Below are 20,280 nucleotides of genomic sequence, written 5' to 3'. Positions count from 1 at the left end.
AAAAAGATGAGTCTTTAGATGTTTTTTGAAAATGAGTAAAGACAAGCTGTTCGAATTGAGATCGGGAGGTCACTGAATCTTGAATCTTGTTCATATAGACAAACGCTTTTTATATGAAAAAGCTTGTTTCCAAGCCAATTTCAGTTAGTTTAACTAAAGTACTAATCTAAAACTAAGTGCTACACTAAAAATAAAAAAATAAAATTGATGAAAACTATATAGACATATTTAAACTATAACAACAAATAGCTAATAAAAATAAAACAAAATTACCAAAACTAACTCAAATTAATGGAAACAACTAATTCAAAAACTAAAATATTAAAATTCAAATATTAATTACTTTAATAGGAAATTAATGATACTAAAATAACACTGTTTTGAGCTTCAATGTAATATTTATTCTTCATCATAACTAATCATTGTTTTAAAATGGTCAAAATCTTAACTCTTCGTTTATTTTCAGGTTTAAATAAAAGAAAATCCCAGATTTTTCATGCGGTTCGAGACTTGTGGACCCTGCAGTATATTTATAAACAGAAACCTTTGTCTAACTGTTGCCATATGAACATTCCCAGAAAGATACCAGAATGCTTTCATCTTCAGGGAAAACAAGACTAAAGACAGAAGCAACCAGAGAAAGAGAAACAGAGAAATAATAGTCCAGGTCAGACTTAAAGACTGAAGAGACTGTGAAAATCAAAGACATCTATGAAGAGAAACACACAGACTGAGACTAATCCTCTTCTCAACAGAAAACACAACTGAGATGTTGTTCAGAGACTGCTGCCCATTCAGTCTCCATGTATGTGTGTGGAAGCACATGTGTCATGCAGTCACGACAAACGACAAAGCAATCACTGACTAAACCAGCGTGCATCCAAAGTTTTTTCATAAGACCTGTCTGTGCATTGGACGCTCTCTTTCTGAGAAGCATGTCACAGCGGTGAGGTTCTGTGAAGAAGATCTGCCTCAACAGAAAGGATGACTGTTTTCTCTGGTCTGTAATGGATGGAGCTGGTTAAGGGTCGATGAAAACTCCAGTCGGGGTTGGCTGTTTTAGGGCCAATTTTGTGGTTGAATGAGACCTCCTACCTGAGAGTGGACGCCAACATGTCTGACAGGCTCACTGCACATACCAAATGTGTGTATTTACTGGGGATGCCAAAGTTAACACTAACTTTTCAGACCAATTTTATGTTTACAGCTGCTAAAGGAATGATTGACACAAAAATGAAAATCATACCCATTTCATCCTCAAGTCCTTCCAAACCTATATTCTTTTCTTTAGTAAGTGTAAAGTCAAAAATGTTTTACAGAATGTCTAGGCTGCTTTTTTTTCTATAAAATGCAATTTAATGTTTGGCAAAATAACAAAAACACAATTTATTTTCCTCTGCAGTGAATGAATGCTGTCAGAATGAGATAAAACATCACAAGTAATCATAACACACTCCAATCCATCAATTAACATCTCGTGAAGCAAAGACAAATGCAGCAAGATGTTTCCAACCTCTATTCATAATATTACTTCCTCCAGTAAAAAAGTTGTCGCATTTGTATCAGGAGAGAAATATGCACAAATCAATCAAGTCCAAAAGAGTTTTCACGCAAAAACAATCCAAATCAGTTCTAAACAACTGCTACAGTTATTTGGTGGATTTTGATGTAAGAGGACAACAGGGGATGGACTTTTTCACTGGAGGAATTGTTATTATGGATTATGGAAGGTTTTTTACTTCACAAGATGTTAATTGATGGACTGGAGTTGTGTGGATTACCTGTGGAGTATTGTGATGCGTTTATCAGTTGTTTGGACTGACGGCACCCATTCACTGCAGAGGATCCATTGGTAAGCAAGTGATAAAATGCTACAAATCTGCTCTGATAAAGAAACAAACTCATCTATACTGTATCTTGGATGGCCTGAGGGTGAGTACACTTTGGGTCATTCTTGCATCAACTATTTCTTTAATACAAATGATACAAAGAATTAAAGTTTCATCAAGGCATCACAAAACAATATGCATTGCGAAAATGCTATACAAATAAAACTTGACTTGACAAAAACATGGTACCTTCTCAAACTCCTGTGGATGCATCCGGAAGCTTTGGTCCTTCAGCTGGAGTTTGGACAGCTTCTCCTTTAACATCTCCAGCTTGACTTTGTCTAAGAGATGCAGTGAAGGATATTAGCAGAGATATTTGATGTTTAACATTCTTTACACACTTAATTTTATTGCGTTTATTTATATTAAGCATAAATTTTCACCTTCTTCTTTTCTCTCCTCGTTTTCCTCTTTCAGCTCCTGGTCGGTCACTGCTATCTTTACACTAGATTTAGGTGTGAACTCGGGCACTTTTACTCCCTGCAGAATGCTCTGAATATCGGCGCGATTTCTTGAGCCTGTGATCCCATAGATCTGCCCGTATAAATTGGCCGCTGCCACAATGAAGTCCATATGGGTGGTCTATAAAACAAAAGCAAACAGTAATAATTTCAAACCAAAATACTTCTATTGTAGCTGGCAGAACAAAGGCAAAACTGTGAGTTTGTGTTTGATTTTGAGCTGAAGTGTGGAAAAACTTGCCATGGATCACAAACACACATTCAGAGAAACAGAACTCCAGTGGTTAACAGGAAATGATGAAAGGAAAGTGTGTAAAAAAAAACAGCACTTCCCAAAATGGGCAACCTTTGAAACCACAGAATTCAAACAGACTCTTATGAGTTAAAAGGAATTCCTATAGGGGAACACAAATCTTACCAAATGCTGATAACATGTGTAGAGAATCAAGATAATGGAAACAATGGGCCATAAAACAGAATAATGGTTATAGAATGGAATCATTTGCATATCAAGAGACGTCTAATTAAAATATTTAAGTGTTTTTCTTGATTTTTTTTCCTGTTTATACATGTGTCTGAAAGGGTTTCTTTGAAAAGCATGACTTGTTTGCTAATGTGGCACTGTGTGTTTACCAGTGTGAGTGTGTCTGTGAGAGAAGTCGGGGGTTTAAGATGTTTTCACCTTGCTTTGTTAATCACAGGTGATCACTGATATCAGATACTATCTTACTCACAACAGGAGAGAAACTGTGAGTCATCTAAACGTAGACAATGCTGTCTGCAGGGGATGACTGGAGATCCCAAGGGCTGTGTGTGGGTATTTACTGAGTAAAACTTACATTGTTGGTGTCAAAGGTCAAAGGATCTGGACATCTCTTTGCGCCCATCCAGAACGGAAGTCCAGAGCTTGTTACCTAGTGAGGACCAGAGTGAAAAGGAGATGAGAAAAAATGGGTTAAAAATAAAATTTTCTTTTAATGTTTGTAATATAATATTTATTTTACTGTTTATTTTATATGTAAAATGTACATATTATATGTGTATGTTAAATCAATTACATCAATATAATTTTTTTTCTTCGATTTTACTTATTAGATGTTTGTCCTTTTTAAAATGTTTTAATAAATACTGTTTTAATATACAAATTAATTGTTGAAGATGCTTTATAGTTTTGCTCTTATATTTATTGCATGTGTACATAAGTCTCAATTACATTTTAAATATATATACTTTTTATATTATTGTTTTATTAATATTTTTTATACATTTTTTATTTAATAAATGTATTATTTTCTTTTCTTTTGTATTATTATTATAATTATAGGCTTGTCTATGTTTAAAATTGAAAATATTATTGTTATAATCGTTGTTTATTTTAAAATATAAAAATATTGTTAAAGATGCTATATAGTTGGCTCCAGTAAGCAAGAATGAAAGACGTCTACATGTGTTGTGGGCCAAATGGAAGCCCTGCAGACACTCGTCACATGCTGCTGTGAAGTGGACGTGATTGGTCACCATAAAGCCCGTGTCTCCAAGCCTTTTGCTCAGACAGACAGAATAATGAGTTTAAAGTGTGTGTGTGTGTGTGTGTGTGTGTGTGTGTGTTCAATATAATTAGTCTTTTAACAAAAAACAGAAGGTGCTGTTCAAAAGAGCAAAGACAGACCAAAAGATCAGTAACAAAGCGTATTCCACTGGTTTAACAGAAAGAATTGTGTGTGTGTTCATCTTTACAGCCGTCTTTCTGCACTCAAGGAAAGGCGTCCAAGTGAGAATGAGAAACTGTTATGTCAAGCTCAACCAAACCTCAGGGGAACTGCATGATTTATTATTTTTTAGTACATTCATGCAAAATGGATCATGCATAAACCCTCAAACTGAACTGTGGTCTACATTCCCATTTCAAATCTGCAACTTCTGGTTTTGCAATGGTTATATCTGGACATGCAAGATAAAGGACATCAGAGTTTCAAAACTCTGTCTTCTTGTCTGTATCACCCTTCCTCTGGACGCATGTTTATCTCAGTGTGCAGGCACTGATGCTATGGATTAGACATCTCTCCACATTCGTACTTTGCATAATCATAGACGCACAGACTCCCAGTAAAAAAAAGATCAATTGAACTTTTACTCCGTCAATAAGACTAAATTAGAATCTCATATTTAGAAAAAAATATTGCAACATGCTGCCATTCTCATGATAAAGACTTTTGTTAATTTATATAATTTAATTAAAACTTTATCATGCCATTTAAACCTTTACTGACCTCTCACTGTGGTTCAGGGCCCACTGTTGTTATAGACAACAGTGCCACCTGCTGGTGCAAAGTGAAACTAACTCAATCAACCCAAAAACAATGTCTTATTTGACAAATTATTAAAAGACTAGTAGGCCTTTAAGTAATCTTTTAGCAGGTCATTTTATTATCCAAATCATTTTACTGTACAGTTTTTGGGTGAATCTCATGAAAGCTGTCAAAACATATATGGGACGAATTTCAAACTCTAAAATAAAAAAATAAAATAAAAATTTGCTTGAAGACCATTAGGAATGACAGGAATGTTTCACACCTTTTTTGTAATAAAAATCTATAATTAAAAAAAAAAAATCTAATCTATATATATATATATATTTTCTTAAGGCTGTCTGGTAATGATAATTTTAGAGAATAAAATAACTCTGTTATAATAAAAATTATGTCACAATGGAAAAATCACAATGGTTCTTCAAATAGGTTTTATAAAAAATTTGATTTTGGGAGAGGATATGAAATTTACGCTATTACAGTGACAATTCCCTCTAGGTTGCATACTGTAACTGGTGTGTACACTGGTCTCTGTGTTACCTGGTCACGAGGAAAGCAGTGTAGCAGTTGTTTAATCTGATTGTTGTAGAGCGTTTCCCACTGTCTGCGGGCCCAGCTGACACAGTCAGCCCAGTTCTGAGGCCATTCCTCACCCAGAATCCTATAGACACCCTCCAGTATTTCCACAGCCTCCACATCCCCACGCGCGACTGTGCGATCAACAAATGTTGGGTCACTGCAGAGATGGAGAAAACAGGTAGAGCAGTATATCAGTTATAGGAGTAGTTTTCGTTATTTTATTTTTTTTAACATCAGTTGTTTAGGCTAAATTTGATATGGCACCAAAATGATCATTAACCAAAACTTAAACCATTAAAACACTTCCAGTTTTTAACCAACGAAAGCTGTTGAGTTGGGTAGATTCCATCCTTGCCTTCATTCACAGGCTGCAATTTGCCGACAGCCAAGAGGAAGTAGTTAAAATTAAGGCAGTCATGCTGCTGCCTTCCCTTTGCGGTATCTGCCTACAGCACACAGCACCTCAACTTCCTGCGCACTCGCCTCTCTATAAACATCCTTAATTTCAGATGGAAAAGTGATCTGACAACAGCTGAACTTGCGGCAGGAAGACCAGGAGGAAACCTGGGGTTGAACTAATAATGAATAGCTGAGCCTGTATACTTGAAGGAGCATAACATTGAAACAGAATCTCGATATCTGCATCTGCTGATAACAGCAGAGCCCCTTCACCCTATATTTCCTCCACACAGTTTCTCTTATAGACTATTAGTTAGTTAAATTGTATTCATCTATACCTGAGAAAGTTGTTCACATTCTCTGCCGTTTGTTTGAAAAGTCCCTCAAACTGGTCTCTGGCCCACTGAAAATGACAAACAACTGATTTGTGAATCACATACAGTACAGTCATAGCTCCATGTATGGTAGAAAAGCAATTTCTGCATTAAAATTGTCACTGTGTTGTCACTGTCTTTTATGTTTGTCGCTTATGGTTGTCACTGTCTCTAATATATAATGCTGTTTATTTATTTACTATAATTTAAAGTCAGAGATGACAATACAGCAGTACACATTTAAAATAAACAGGATTGGATTGTCTTTTGGTGTGGACGCAAATACACAGTAGCTACTGTTCCAGTTATCTCTATAGTTATCATTATTGGTGTAATTACGCCTTCAATCGACATTTGAAATAACACAGGTTTATTTTCATCAAAATAGAGGTGTTTCATATCACAAAATGAGAGAAACTGAAATGGCTTCTTAAACGGCTACTAAATTGAAAAAATGATACATTTACAATCAAGTAATCTTTCTACGTTTACAAATTGCTTCTGACCTGTAGCGTGTGCTCTATACGGTGAGGGAAGTTCTTGAGTGTGCAGATAGGAATGGCTTTCTGTCCTCCAGATGTGGAGGGTCCGTATGATTCAGTCAGATGTGGTACCACCACCAAAGTGTGGCCTTTACTACCCAGGGTTCCTCCCTCCAGCATAGGCTTTTTGTTTCGCACACAGCATTGATCGAGATAGACTCCTAATGCATAGGGGGAAAAAATGTTAGACACATATTTACAAGTCTGCATTGTCTTTTTAGGTGAGATGACAAACTTGGATGGCAAACACTGTTGGTGCATCATAAAACCATGCAAAGTTTAAACTCACGTGCATCCACATTATCCAGCGCGGCTGCCACACCATCAAGGTTGCTGTAAAATGAATGTGTGTAGACCTCCTCTGTCTCAGGACACACACGATTCTGGTGAGCGGTGATGTTCATGTAAGGGTTCATTTCTTTAACAGACTCTGCCGCCACCTCAGACTTCAGTCTCTGAGAAACACAGAAAGAAATATAGCTGCAAGCAGCGATGGCGGGCCCGAGCTGTCAGCGCAAACGCCACCCCGGTGGCATCAGTCAAAGTGTGCCCAGCGAGCACATACACAGTAACCGTCTAGCACAGGGGTGTCCAACCCTGTTAATGGCAATCGACTTTGCTGCAAAGTTTAGCTCCAACCCTAATCAAATACACCTAAAGCAACTAATTAAGGTCTTCAGGATTGCTTGAAAATTAAAGGTAGGTGTGACTGATTAGAGATGGAGCTGAATTTTGCAGGACAGTCGATCACCAGGAACAGGACTGGGCACACTTACTTTAGCAGTTTGGATTTAAGGGATACAGCAATGAAAGGGTTAACCCGAACCATCAAGAGACACACACACAACACAACATATAAAACGTGAGTAACACTTTCAATAAGGTTTCAGTTATATAATTAATTTAAATAAACAATAATTGTCTAGGGGTGGGCAATATGACCAAAATCTTATATCACAATATGATAAGTGAATTAGTCTTCACTGTCTACGTTATGTACATCTATCTATCTATCTATCTATATCTATATCTATATCTATATATATATATATATATATATATACACACACATACATATATATAGATAGATAGATAGATAGATAGATAGATGTACATAACCGTAGACAGTGAAGACTAATTCATTTATCAGTCAAATAGCAAATTAGCATTATTTGTTTATTTATTTTCTTCTTATTCTAGTTACAAAAGTGATTTAGTCAAGAGCAGTGAGAGATTTTCATGAATGGCAGACAGGACGAATATTGGACAGCTTCCCCTTTAAGACCGAAGTCCGGATCCAATATACTGTTACATATGCGCTTTCTCTCGCAACTGTTTACAATAATTTAAAAACCTAAATGACTGTGTTTATGAGGATACTTGCATATGGACGCATATAAGTGTTTATGCAATCGTTCAAAGCCAATAAAGCGACAAAAATGCTCACGAGCTCTATTAGCAGCTGATGCGCAGCTCACGCACTCCTCTCACACAGAAACAGAGACAGCGCGCGCAATAGCTCTGTTTTTGTGTTTCAACGGCCTAAAATCAGTAGTTGATACATTTAAAAAAAAAAATAATAATATTTTTGTTTTTATGTTTGAGCTTATATATCTTTATTATCATAACTGAGTAATTCTAAGTAATTCTGATTCTTGAACAGTAAACTTTGAAGTGTCAGCTTTGTGAACATATGTTGATTATGTATCTAGTCAGAAAGACTCATGAGCAGAAACCTTTTTATTTTGGGTATGTCATTTCTGTCTCTATGCCAAAAATGGGGGTATACTGTTAAGGGGTCAAACTGCACTGCTTAAAAACCATGACCACGCGCACAGCAACGTGACGTGAGCGCGCGCATGCTGTTATTCACGCGTCTGTCTGCATACACGTGTAATGCATGTGACTGCCGTCATTCAAATAATGAAAACGCATTGCCGTAAACAATGTATTTTGCGGCACCACAAAATAAACGATAGAGCACAACATGAATCGATAGACTTTTAATTTCGTCCATCCGATTTAAATCGTCATATCGCCCAGCCCTAGCATTTAATAATGTGAGTCTCTCTCTCTCTCTAACACACACACACACACACACAAAGAATATACATAAAATTCTTGTAAAACTTTTCATGATCTATAACCATTTAAAAAAATACTTTTAATGATCTATAAACATTTGTGAAATGATTATATAAAACTATATTACCAGTAAAATTCATTAACTTTTTAAAATACATATTATTATTCTTTGAAAGTTTTGTATAAATTATTTAAATGCTCTATACGCGTTTCTACCATAATTATTTAAAAGTAATCCTATAGCTCCATCTGGTGGCCATCACTGGTAGTAAAAATGCATGCTAGATCCAGAAGTTATGATAGTTTTAAAATTTTATGCTGGCTCCTGAACATGATAAATTTATGAAAATTACTGTGTTTTTCTAAGAATGACTTCTACTACATGTGTAAAAAATTATGAAGGGTTAGAATAAAGAATTCAAAAGATATAGGAAAATAACTGTTGCATTTTTTAATGTTACTTTAATAAAATCGCTATGGCCACACCGTTCAAGGTATCCTAAAACCGTTCGCAATTTAACATCTTCAGTATATTGGCATCATGTAGACAAAGTTTGGTGTGTATAGTGTAATTCTCCTCTGCGGAGTATGCATTAATTCACAACCTGTCCGTCTTGATAAGAACAAACATTTAAACCAAAATAGCCGACTTCCTGTAGGTCGCAGCTGATGACTGTAAATTAGAAAGTTGTCCGTCTTGATAAGAACAATATATGTACCAAGTTTGGTGTTTATATAGCTAAAACTAACCCCCGCACTTTTGACAAAAGGTGGCGCTATAGAGTGCCTCCTCCACGCCCTTTCATGTGCTTTTGCCAATGTCTAGCTATCATTAATACTGATATGTGTTTGGAGTTTTGTGTAATTCTGAGCATATTATCTGCCTCAAAATCACCATAACAGAATATTCAAGATTGACACGTTGCCACGGCAACACTATATTAGATATCAATATCCCCACAACAGATTTACATCGGCCATGTTTTTGTCATTATTCTGATGAAGTTTGAAGCAAATCGAGTGAAAATAAGATGCTGAATTCAAAGAATTTTGAAAATGACACACTTCCTGCTGCCAGTTGGTGGCGCTATACCTTTGACTCCTAATAGTCACATCTATGCGATCGGCATCATACATCAAACAATCCGATGAAGTTTGATAAAACTCAGGTAGTGTATGTGGATGTTATTAGACATTTCCTGTTTCTCATTTTTTGCCCTAATTTCAACGCCTCACCACGGACAAACCGTTCGAGATATCAAAAATCCCCTGGCAATTTTTCATCCCCAATGTCTTGAGATCATGTTCACCGAGTTTCGTAGAGAACGGGTGGAAAACCTCAGAGGAGTATTTCAAATTCCAGAGCATGCTTTTTTTAAACAGCCCTGAATAGCTGACTTCCTGTTGGGCGGAGCCTATGATATAGAGCGCAAAAGTTGTTCGGCTCAGTGAGATCTATAAGTGTACAGAGTTTCATATAAATACATGCAAGTATGTGTGAGCTATGGTTCAAGATTTCTGACTGTGTTCCAGGGGGCGCCGTAGAGCCCCTGTGCCACGCCCGGGTCCCAGCCTCTGCGGCGTCCTGATGGCCGCAGGTTCCAATGTGTGTGCCAATTTTCAAGAGTTTTTGAGTATGGCTAAGGCCTCCAAAAAACCCCGGAAAAAAAAAAAAAAAAAAAATAATAATAATAATAATAATAAGAATAATCCTTAGAAAAACAATAGGGCCCTGCGCCCATTGGCTCGGGCCCTAATAAATGTAAATGCAGTACATTTTCCCGCAGTTGAGAGGTAAATTAGGCACAACATGAAGTGGATGTGGCTCATTCAGTCAGATTTCAGGTTCTGTTCTAGACTACAGTCACTGATATCTTAGTGTAACCATTTCATTTTGTGAAGAGTAAGTCAGTTTTGTAGCTCTTCAGTGCTGTTGTTTTGTGCCAACTCATCTTACCCCAATGTCCTTAGAGTGGAAAAGAAACTGTCGATTCAGATTTGATCGCTCAATAGAGTCCATGTCAGTCACCGTGATGTTCCCGCCCTCTCCCGCACCCAGACCAATCAGAGCAAAGTTCTTCAGCAGCTCACAACCAATTGCTCCAGCTCCAACCTGATCGTAGACAAAGACATTTTGATGAGAATTTAATAAATATTCAATTATTAATCTCCGAGACTGAGAGATGGCGCAGGGTTTGGAATATTTTTTTTTATTTTTTAAATATTTTTAAAAGAAGTCTCACCAAGGTTGCAATTATTTGATGAAAAATATTATTATAATTTAAAATAACTGTTTTCTATTGTAATACATTTTAAAATGAAATTTAGTAAGCTGAATTTTCAGCAACATTACTCCAGTCTTCAGTGTCACATGATCCTTCAGAAATCATTCTAATTTGCTGATTTGCTGCTCAAGAAACATTTCTTATCATTATAAATTTTGTAAACAGTTGCGCCGCTTTATATTTTTGGTAAACAGTGCTACGTTTCGCAGGATTCTTTGACGAATGGAAAGTGCAAAAGGACAGCATTTGTTTCATATAAAAATTGTTTGTAACATTATAAATGTTTATACTTATATGTGTCATATATGTATTAGTTTATATATATATATATATATATATATATATAATACACACACACACACACACTTTAATGTATCCTTGATAAATAAATACAAATATTTTGTTAAAACAAATTTAAGACCCCAAACATTTTAACAGTGTATGCTCAAAATTAAGTCTTCTTTATTAGAATAAAACTTACATGAGCAAACTGTTTTAAAATTAAGAAATACAAAATTTAGCAACATTAAGTAGCACACCACAAAGTCCTCCCTCCCTCCCAAAAATCTGAAATATTTGGTTGATTCACATGAGAAACTCTGACTGACATGTCCTTAGTGCTCAACATTGGTGCATTAAATATTTCCTGTGCATTCGACACCATTGACTCACTGGTCTGCTCACTGCTCGCCATAACAGATCAAAAGATCCAGCAGAGATTACTGAAACACAAATCAGGGTAATGTCCTCACCCACCTGCTAAACAAAAAAAATAAACACACCAAAAAAAAAATATTTCTCTTCATTCAGTCTTTAAAAAAAAATCAAAACAAAAAAAACAAACCATCACATCATATCGGCTGTCTCTCTACAGCACAGAAGATGAAGATCACTTCATGTAGAGTACGTAAAGTGCTCAGTTGATTATGTTCATTAGAAACAAGACTTTCATATTTTCTAAATACTAAGAATGAACCGGCTTGTAGCTCACAGGAGCACAGGCGTCTTCAGAAAGGACTCCGTCGTTCTCCTGAGGTAGGCATTCCAGGGCATCAAAGTACAGCCACTGTCTGAGAGGAGTGAATTTACCACTGCACGCCTGAAAGATTTCATACAAATGTAGTCATTAAAAAAATTGCTTATATATAAACCATGGTCTCAAACTCAACTGGTGCTGCCAGAATAAAATGTTAAATGATTAAGCTCACCTTCACCACCTCCTGAGCAGCCAGACCACCAATGAAGGCACTGACAGGGGCCAGGTCACCGCTGGCAACCAGAGATAACTGCCTTACCGCGTCTTCATCAAGCTCATCAAACTTTGCATCTTTGCAAAGCTCTTTTGTGATAGCAACCAGCTCTTCAGCACCAGCCTATAGAGGGCAGCAAAAACACAGAGATGAACTACTGAACTACTACACATGGGTGTAAAACGAGCTGAAGAATCTGACAATGAAAATTCAATGCACTTATTAAGGTGCAATAAATTCTAATTCTACTGTTATGATGTAGTATTAAGTGTTCCTTTCTCATTCAAAATACAGTAGTTTTCAGTAGTTAAAATACATTTATGTCTGTTTTTGTTTGACACAATGCTTTAAACTGTTTTCCAGTTTTTCTGGTTTTGAATATATTTATAGACGTACTTTAAAAACCTTATTTAGCATAAAAGTTTTGTTGGACTGACCTGAGATCTAGGATGGGGTGCCCGGCTGTATTTCTGAGTGAATCTATGCAGGGCCTGGAAGGCCAGATGCAGAGACAGGTGTCTTTGTGTCTTGCCATAGTCTGTCATCTCCACAAGCCCAGGATCTCTGATCGCTTCATCCAGAGCCACATTCAGAGGTTTCTGCCAGAATTAAAAAATCAACTCAATTGCGTGCCTTGCTCAAATACCGTACGTCGACACACTTCCAGATTCCAAAAACATACTAGCATCTTAAAATAATTATTTATTCCATACTATGCAGTCAAGTATCCTCACTATGGAATAAATTAATCATGGGTGATACTTACAAAGCTGAGGATTTCAGACTGTTTCACTTCAGTTACCACTCCACCCTTCACATACTCCGAAAAGTTTGAAGTGTCACAAATACTGAAGGAGTAGCTGTCTAAAAACATTCAAATATATTGTTATTGACTGATTTGCATTGCTATTGACATTTTCTAGACCTTCTCTATCAATGATCAGCTCTAAATGTTTTCCATATATCTGATCATATGACACCTACCTCTCACTTTGATCTCAATGGGGCCATAACTATTGAGTTCAGTCATGCCTTGAATCTCAGAGAAATTCACAAACATGCCATCGGTGAACTCGTGGCTTTCCTCATCTGTGCATGTCACTATGCCTGGATTGTCCTATGATGTAAAATAACACATTTTCAGCTCAAATTCATTTTAGGATAATAAGAATTGTATTAGAAATTAAGAAATGCTGATTCATAAGGGATGGTAGCAAGGTTGAAACAATCATTGTTTGTTTGCAATTCCATTTGGCAACTCTAGAAAATTACACATAGGAGCTAAAAATAACAAATTATGTCATGTTACAAATCCATACGACTCTGTTCATGTTAGATGAAGTTCACAGATAAAGATATTTTTAAGGAAATCTGAAAGATTTCTTTCCCTCCATTGAATGTCCATTCACTTTGATGCTTCATGAAGTTCATTAAGAAATAATAAACATAATATACATCAATCTGTTTAATTCAAGTCTCCTGTAAAGGCACAATCCCTTTATGATCAACAGACTTAATTTAGGTTTTTATTCACATTTAAATTTAAAATATGGTAAATGGAAGCTCAAAAATGCTTGCCAGATTCCTATTTTTTTTTCTGGATTCTTATGGATTAGTTTAGCTGGAATGGATATTCAATGGAGGAACAGAAATCTCTCAGATTTCTTTTTTTTTTTTTCAAAATGTTAAAAAAAAGTTACTTAAAGGTCTTATAGATTTGAAACCACATGAGGGTGGGTATCCCTTTAAGAAAACCAAACTGAAAGTGGAAATGTGATTTTTGTCCTGTGTCACCTTGCTGATATGAGCGATCATGGCTGATACTGGAGTTTCTCCATTTGTGTCTCTGACCTCAAATGATTCGCCAAAATCACAAAACAGCTGCCTGTGAACCAAACACACAAATCAGAATCTGATCCAGTACTATTCTAACCAGCTTCACATATTTTGCTGATTCATGTGATGCAGCCTACCCACAAAGCCCTCTGGTGTCAGCCACAATAAACTTTATATTGTTCGAATGACAAAACGCTCCCACATGTAGCTGCTCTTCTAAAGGTGAATTTGTGAGCACCACCACCTATTGTGATAAACACGTTAAATATGACTAAGCAAGAAAAGGGGTTAAAACTAAACTCTAACTAAAACTTATTGCACATATATATGAGTCCAGCTTTATAACTCACTTGGAACTTACTGAGGAAGTCCTCATCGAGTTTGTTAGTCCAGGCAGACACTCGAACGTAGACATTCAGACTAGAGAGCTGCTTCTCAGAGCACAAAGCCCTGTTCTGACCCAGATCAGCTTCCTTGAGGTAAAACTACAGAGAGAATTTCAAGTAAATTTTCACATAAATGACTATTATTTGTAAAAGCACCATCAAAACATCTGAATAAATCATTTATATTTCTGCAGATTTCACCGTTCAAAAGAGCAGCTCGGACCATCTTCACAACATCATCATTTGTGGTTGATAAATGATAACAGAATATTCATTTAGGTGAAGTATTGTTTTAATTGCATTAATAGGACCGATTACCTGAGAGGACAGATCTCTCCACTGCACCACACCCTCATCCTGAATGGTGACAGATCGAACTCCTGCCAGGATCACATTCTTGGCAATCTCCACACCAAGACCTCGCATTCCAGCAATGAGGACATCAGCCTTTCCCATGCGACGCATTGCATCATGGTCAATCACGTACCTGTTGTGAGATGAAAAATTGCACCATGCATAAAGTCAATGCATTTCCATACTTGCTGATTTCATATTTGAAACATTTGAACTGTGAATGCTGCCATTTTCAGTTGATATATTTTGTGTCACAGAATAAATAGAACATTTGATCTAAATTAAAACAAGCATACATGAATATTACAAATATGCTCTCAATGCTACCACGATGTATTCTTTGCACTTTGCATATTTAAATAACATATGGAATATTTTCATATAAATGCAAAATAGCATGCAAATTATTTCAGCTATGCAAAAAAACAAAAAAACAACCCCAGTTACTTTTGCTTTGGTTTTTCTGTGAAAAATACAAGGAAGTCAAGGTGGGGCGTAACTATTCATACAGAATTGCTGACTTGGAACATACAGGAAATACATAACTGGAATTCCTTAAACTAAGTAACCCGACCTGAAAAATATAATTTTACATTAAAGTTATAGCTGAAACAATAAACAATTTTTAATTGTATTAATTTTTTTTATTTACAAAGGAAAAAAGAAAAACTGTGAAATATATACTTTTAATATCTAAATGAAAGTGTAATAAATGCAACACAGATTTTTCTCCACTGGAAATGTAATGCAAGTGATTGCATTCGGTTTGAACAGCAGGTAATTAAAGTAAATGAAGTAAAAATGATCACGAGAAGTGAAAGTATTAATACTCATATGCTTTACACACTACTGGCAATGACATTTCCAAGAAATAGAAAGCACAAATAGGTAGACGTTTAAGAGGAAACCAAGATGCAGATAAATAAAGCAGATAAGAATATTTGACAGTACACTTACAGCTGTCGAGAATATAATCCCTCGTCAATATCAGCCTGAGCCATTTTCTGTAAGAATGACAAATCATTGTCAGTGCTGTCCTTTACAATGAAGTACAGCAATAGTATCAGATGCTAATAGCAAGGTAATTCCTGATTCCCATATTCATGTATGGAAGGCTATTTACATGTTACATTTAATCATTTAATACCGTACTATTAATATGGTGCATGTTAACATGGTACTTTTTTGCAGTGGTGGGTCTTTTAAATATAACCGGTTCAACACCTAAGTATAAATAATGAAAGTCATTGACAGTTTTCAAGGATATTGTACATTAGCGAACAACAAGCGACGAATTTATAAATATGGCAACTGTATAATTAGCTATTATTGACAAAAATGGTCAAAGAGCACGCAATATTTTCAGTGACATTTACCTTTCAGTGGAGTTTGGCGTTTGGTTCCTCTGTCAGAACAGAAAGTGATCTGATTCAGAGGAAAGGGTTTCACTTTCGTTTCTGTTATTGTGTAACTTTCGGGCCTCTCTCTCACACTCGGCCATATCGAGTGATTGAAAAGCCAGTTATTTATTTTTTGCTGTATCTTCGACAACTTCTGTCACCGGACGCTGAGATTCCTGGGGTGAAGTCAACACACTGTAGGTTAAGTTGTGCACGAGCAAATCACCACAGAAAACAAAACCAGACAAAACGCACGATGGCGCTGCAAATCCACGCCGGAAATAACCGAATACGCGTCAGTGACTGATCACCAAACAACCCGGAATTTGTCTCAAATTGGTCAGATAAGATCACTCAATCTTTCAACCGGAATGTTGTTAAAGTTCCACTCTGTCGTTTATCAGGTCTAAAAAATTGTAGAATCGTTGATAATGAATATGGTCTAATAATTTTCCGTCATGTGACACCTGTTAATTTTTTCAGCGCTTACCTGGAGTAACCATTTACAATCGTTTATGATTTCAATATATATATATATATATATATATATATATATATATATATATATATATATATATATATTATCCTAATAGTATGCAAAAGAGTAATGCATGTTTATTTATTTAAATCATTTAAACAATTAAACGTTTTACTCACCATAGAAGTCTCACCGGAGTCTCAGTCACTTAAACTTGCTCAAGTAATAAAGTAACATTGTTGTATATTTTACTGATCTAAAATATATATAATAAAAAATATTTTCTAAAATTCTCAAGTTACATAATAATAAAAAATAAACATAAACATAAATGAATGAACTGATTAAGTGACAAAATAATGCAAGTAGCCTAAACCTTAGCATTAAAAATAACTGTAAGCTAAACCACAAAGAATAAGAATTTACAGTGTGATTTATTTATTTATTAAAAATAATAATCACAATACAGTACACTCTAAAAAGTGCTGGGTTATTTCTGTAGACACATTTTTGGGTTAATTGTGCTGGCTCAAATGGACTGCAAGGGTTATTTCTCCACTTAACATTTTTTCAATTAAATGTCTGCGACGTGCCGAATCCGACCATAGATCCATCTCTTTGTATGCTGAGCATTTTCGTTTCGTTTCATTTTTCAAAGTTAGACTTTACATACTGTTAGGTCCTTCTTCCTCTATTTTAATGAACCAATATAAAAATTAAATGGGAATGGCCTCATTTTATATTTTTTAACAGTGTTGATTCTGCCTTCCAGATTGGAGACTTGATTGACATAAACTCAGTTGTGAGATGGCTAGCTAGGGTTGCCTATGCCAACCGTTCTGTATAATATGGAATTGTGTCATAATTAAGACATCAAAGTGCTGGTAATGTTACATTTTAAAATCATAGCATGCAAGAACACCCAGTTTGACAAACATTTTCTTAATCTGAAATTTCATTCTAGGTATAAGATTGTTGCTGGTGCAGATGGACAATGATTGGCAGCTTAACACCCTGGCTGACACTTTTAAAGGCTATAGCTAAAATAAGACTCTCTTGTTTTCTCACAGGTGTGGCATATCAAGATGCTGATTAGACAGCATGATTATTGCACAGGTGTGCCTTAGGCTGGCCACAATAAAAGGCCACTATAAAATGTGCAGTTTTACTGTATTGAGGTTCCGGGGGGTCTGAAAACCAGTCAGTATCTGGTGTGACCACCATTTGCCTCACGCAGTGCAACACATCTCCTTTGCATAAAGTTGATCAGGTTGTTGATTGTGGCCTGTGGAATGTTGGTCCACTCCTCTTCAATGGCTTTGCGAAGTTGCTGGATATTGGCAGGAACTGGAACACCCTGTCGTATACGCCGATCTAGAGCATCCCAAACATGCTCAGTGGGTGACATGTCTGGTGAGAATGCTGGCCATACAAGAACTGGGATGTATTCAGCTTCCAGGAATTGTGTACAGACCCTTGCAACATGGGGCCGTGCATTATCATGCTGCAACATGAGGTGAAGGTTGTGGATGAATGGACAACAATGGGCCTCAGGATCTCTTCACGGTATCTCTGTGCATTCAAAAGGCCATCAATAAAATGCATCTGTATTCATTATCCATAACATACACCTGCCCATACCATAACCCCATGGGCCACTCAAATCCACAACGCTGACATCAGCAAATTGCTCACCCACACAATGCCATACACACTGTCTACCATCTGCCCTGTACAGTGAAAATCGGGATTCATCCGTGAAGAGAACACCTCTCCAGAGTGCCAGATGCCATCGAATGTGAGCATTTGCCCACTCAAGTCGGTTACGACGACAAACTGCAGTCAGGTCGAGACCCCGATGAGGATGACAAGCATGCAGATGAGCTTCCCTGAGACAATTTCTGACAGTTTGTGCAGAAATTCTTTGGTTATGCAAACCGATTGTTGCAGCAGCTGTCTGGGTGGTTGGTCTCAAACGATCTTGGAGGTGAAGATGCTGGATGTGGAAGTTCTGGGCTGGTGTGGTTACATGCGGTCTGCGGTTGTGAGGCCATTTTGATTTACTGCCAAATTCTCTGAAACGCCTTTGGAGACGGCTTATGGTAGAGAAATAAACATTCAATTCACAGGCAACAGCTCTGGTGGACATTCCTGCAGTCAGCATGCCAATTGCACGCTCCCTCAAAACTTGCGACATCTGAGGCATTGTGCTGTGTGATAAAACTGCACATTTTAGAGTGGCCTTTTATTGTGGCCAGCCTAAGGCACACCTGTGCAATAATCATGCTGTCTAATCAGCATCTTGATATGCCACACCTGTGAGGTGGATGGATTATCTCGGCAAAGGAGAAGTAGTCACTAACACATATTTAGACAGATTTGTGAACAATATTTGAGAGAAATAGGCCTTTTGTGTACATAGAAAAAGTCTTAGACCTTTGAGTTCAGCTCATGAAAAATGGGGGCAAAAACAAAAGTGTTGCGTTTATAATTTTGTTCAGTGTAGATAGATAGATAGTGGAGGTCAAGTGTTTACATCCCCCTTTCATAATCTGCAAAATGTTCATTTTTTTTGCCTAAATATAAAAGATCATACAAAATGCGTGTTATTTTTTATTTAGAACTGACCTGAATAAGATATTTCATATAAAAGATGTTTACATATAGTCCACAATAGAAAATAATGGTTGAATTTATAAAATTGATTGGTAATATTGATAAATATAAAGGTGGAAAGGCAATAAGACAACAAATAACCCAATGTTTAACCCAGCAACACAGTTAACCTGACCCACGGGTTGGGTCAAATAAACATCCCAGGATTCTGGGTTTAAATGGTTAAACCCAGCACTTGGGTCAAAACAACCCAGTGCATGTTCTGTCCAATAGTGACCCAGCGGCTGGGTTAAGGTTGAGTTGTTTTTTAACCCAGCACCTTGAGTGTATTATCACCAACAGTTTTCCCAAATATTTCATTTTAAAACTGTAGTTTGGCTATGAAGGCATTTAAATGTATAAATCAACAGATATTGTTCAAAATAAAGATTGTGGTTTCTTCCCATAGTTAATGTGATCAACAATCAACAACCTTTGAATGTGAGCTTGAAGTGAACTGATTTCATACATCCACTAAACATCACAAAAAACATCAGCTGATTAAAAGAAACTGAGCAAAAAAGACCCAGAAAAGTAAAGTTAGTCCTGAGTATAAAGTTCATTCATAATTTGTTTGTATTTGCCACATGGTTTGATATTTTCTTATCTAACACACACAGAGTTTCTGCTCTTATTGAGGTTCTCAGATCGCAACATGAAACAAGTGTCATAAATAAACAAACGCAACAAATCAAAACAAATTATTTCTAAATAAATTGTAGCCAAAAATAATTCATTATTATGATTGCACTATCTTTACAATAATAATGTTACAAGTAAAGTGTTCCTTCATTTGTTTTCATTTTTTCATTTCTTCATTTTTTGGCCTTATTTGCTGAACCTTTTGAAATGGCCTTTCTGGCAGTGAACAGGACTCTGCAGTAAGTACAGATGAGAATTATCCACATCAATGACATACTGATGACTTGTGAATCAGTGGTGTTGTCTTGTTGGACTTTGGAAGGGAACACATAATTTGGGTAGCAAGATATAAACAA

At 36.3% G+C, this 20,280-nt stretch overlaps 1 protein-coding gene across 1 annotated transcript in view; it reads right to left on the bottom strand.

The window, feature by feature from the left end:
• LOC109052264 (ubiquitin-like modifier-activating enzyme 1) overlaps positions 1-16,417 on the bottom strand; it is a 39,242-nt gene extending 22,825 nt beyond the window's left edge. The window contains exons 1-20 of the mRNA XM_042726565.1: positions 16,126-16,417; positions 15,707-15,753; positions 14,714-14,882; positions 14,360-14,494; positions 14,147-14,253; positions 13,968-14,058; positions 13,158-13,290; positions 12,940-13,037; positions 12,611-12,772; positions 12,132-12,296; positions 11,900-12,022; positions 11,774-11,791; positions 10,596-10,814; positions 6,843-7,008; positions 6,518-6,714; positions 5,976-6,040; positions 5,200-5,395; positions 3,190-3,264; positions 2,273-2,471; positions 2,079-2,170 (exon numbers count right to left, since the gene is read on the bottom strand). Of these exons, the coding sequence (XP_042582499.1) occupies positions 2,079-2,170; positions 2,273-2,471; positions 3,190-3,264; positions 5,200-5,395; positions 5,976-6,040; positions 6,518-6,714; positions 6,843-7,008; positions 10,596-10,814; positions 11,774-11,791; positions 11,900-12,022; positions 12,132-12,296; positions 12,611-12,772; positions 12,940-13,037; positions 13,158-13,290; positions 13,968-14,058; positions 14,147-14,253; positions 14,360-14,494; positions 14,714-14,882; positions 15,707-15,750 (2,454 nt within the window). The 5' untranslated portion in view covers positions 15,751-15,753; positions 16,126-16,417. The remainder of the gene's footprint in view (positions 1-2,078; positions 2,171-2,272; positions 2,472-3,189; positions 3,265-5,199; positions 5,396-5,975; positions 6,041-6,517; positions 6,715-6,842; positions 7,009-10,595; positions 10,815-11,773; positions 11,792-11,899; positions 12,023-12,131; positions 12,297-12,610; positions 12,773-12,939; positions 13,038-13,157; positions 13,291-13,967; positions 14,059-14,146; positions 14,254-14,359; positions 14,495-14,713; positions 14,883-15,706; positions 15,754-16,125) is intronic.
• Between the last annotated feature and the right edge of the window lie 3,863 nt (positions 16,418-20,280).

Source organism: Cyprinus carpio, chromosome B6 (assembly GCF_018340385.1).
Source record: "Cyprinus carpio isolate SPL01 chromosome B6, ASM1834038v1, whole genome shotgun sequence".
Taxonomy (NCBI): Eukaryota; Metazoa; Chordata; class Actinopteri; order Cypriniformes; family Cyprinidae; genus Cyprinus; species Cyprinus carpio.
This window is presented reverse-complemented; position numbering and strand designations above follow the sequence as displayed.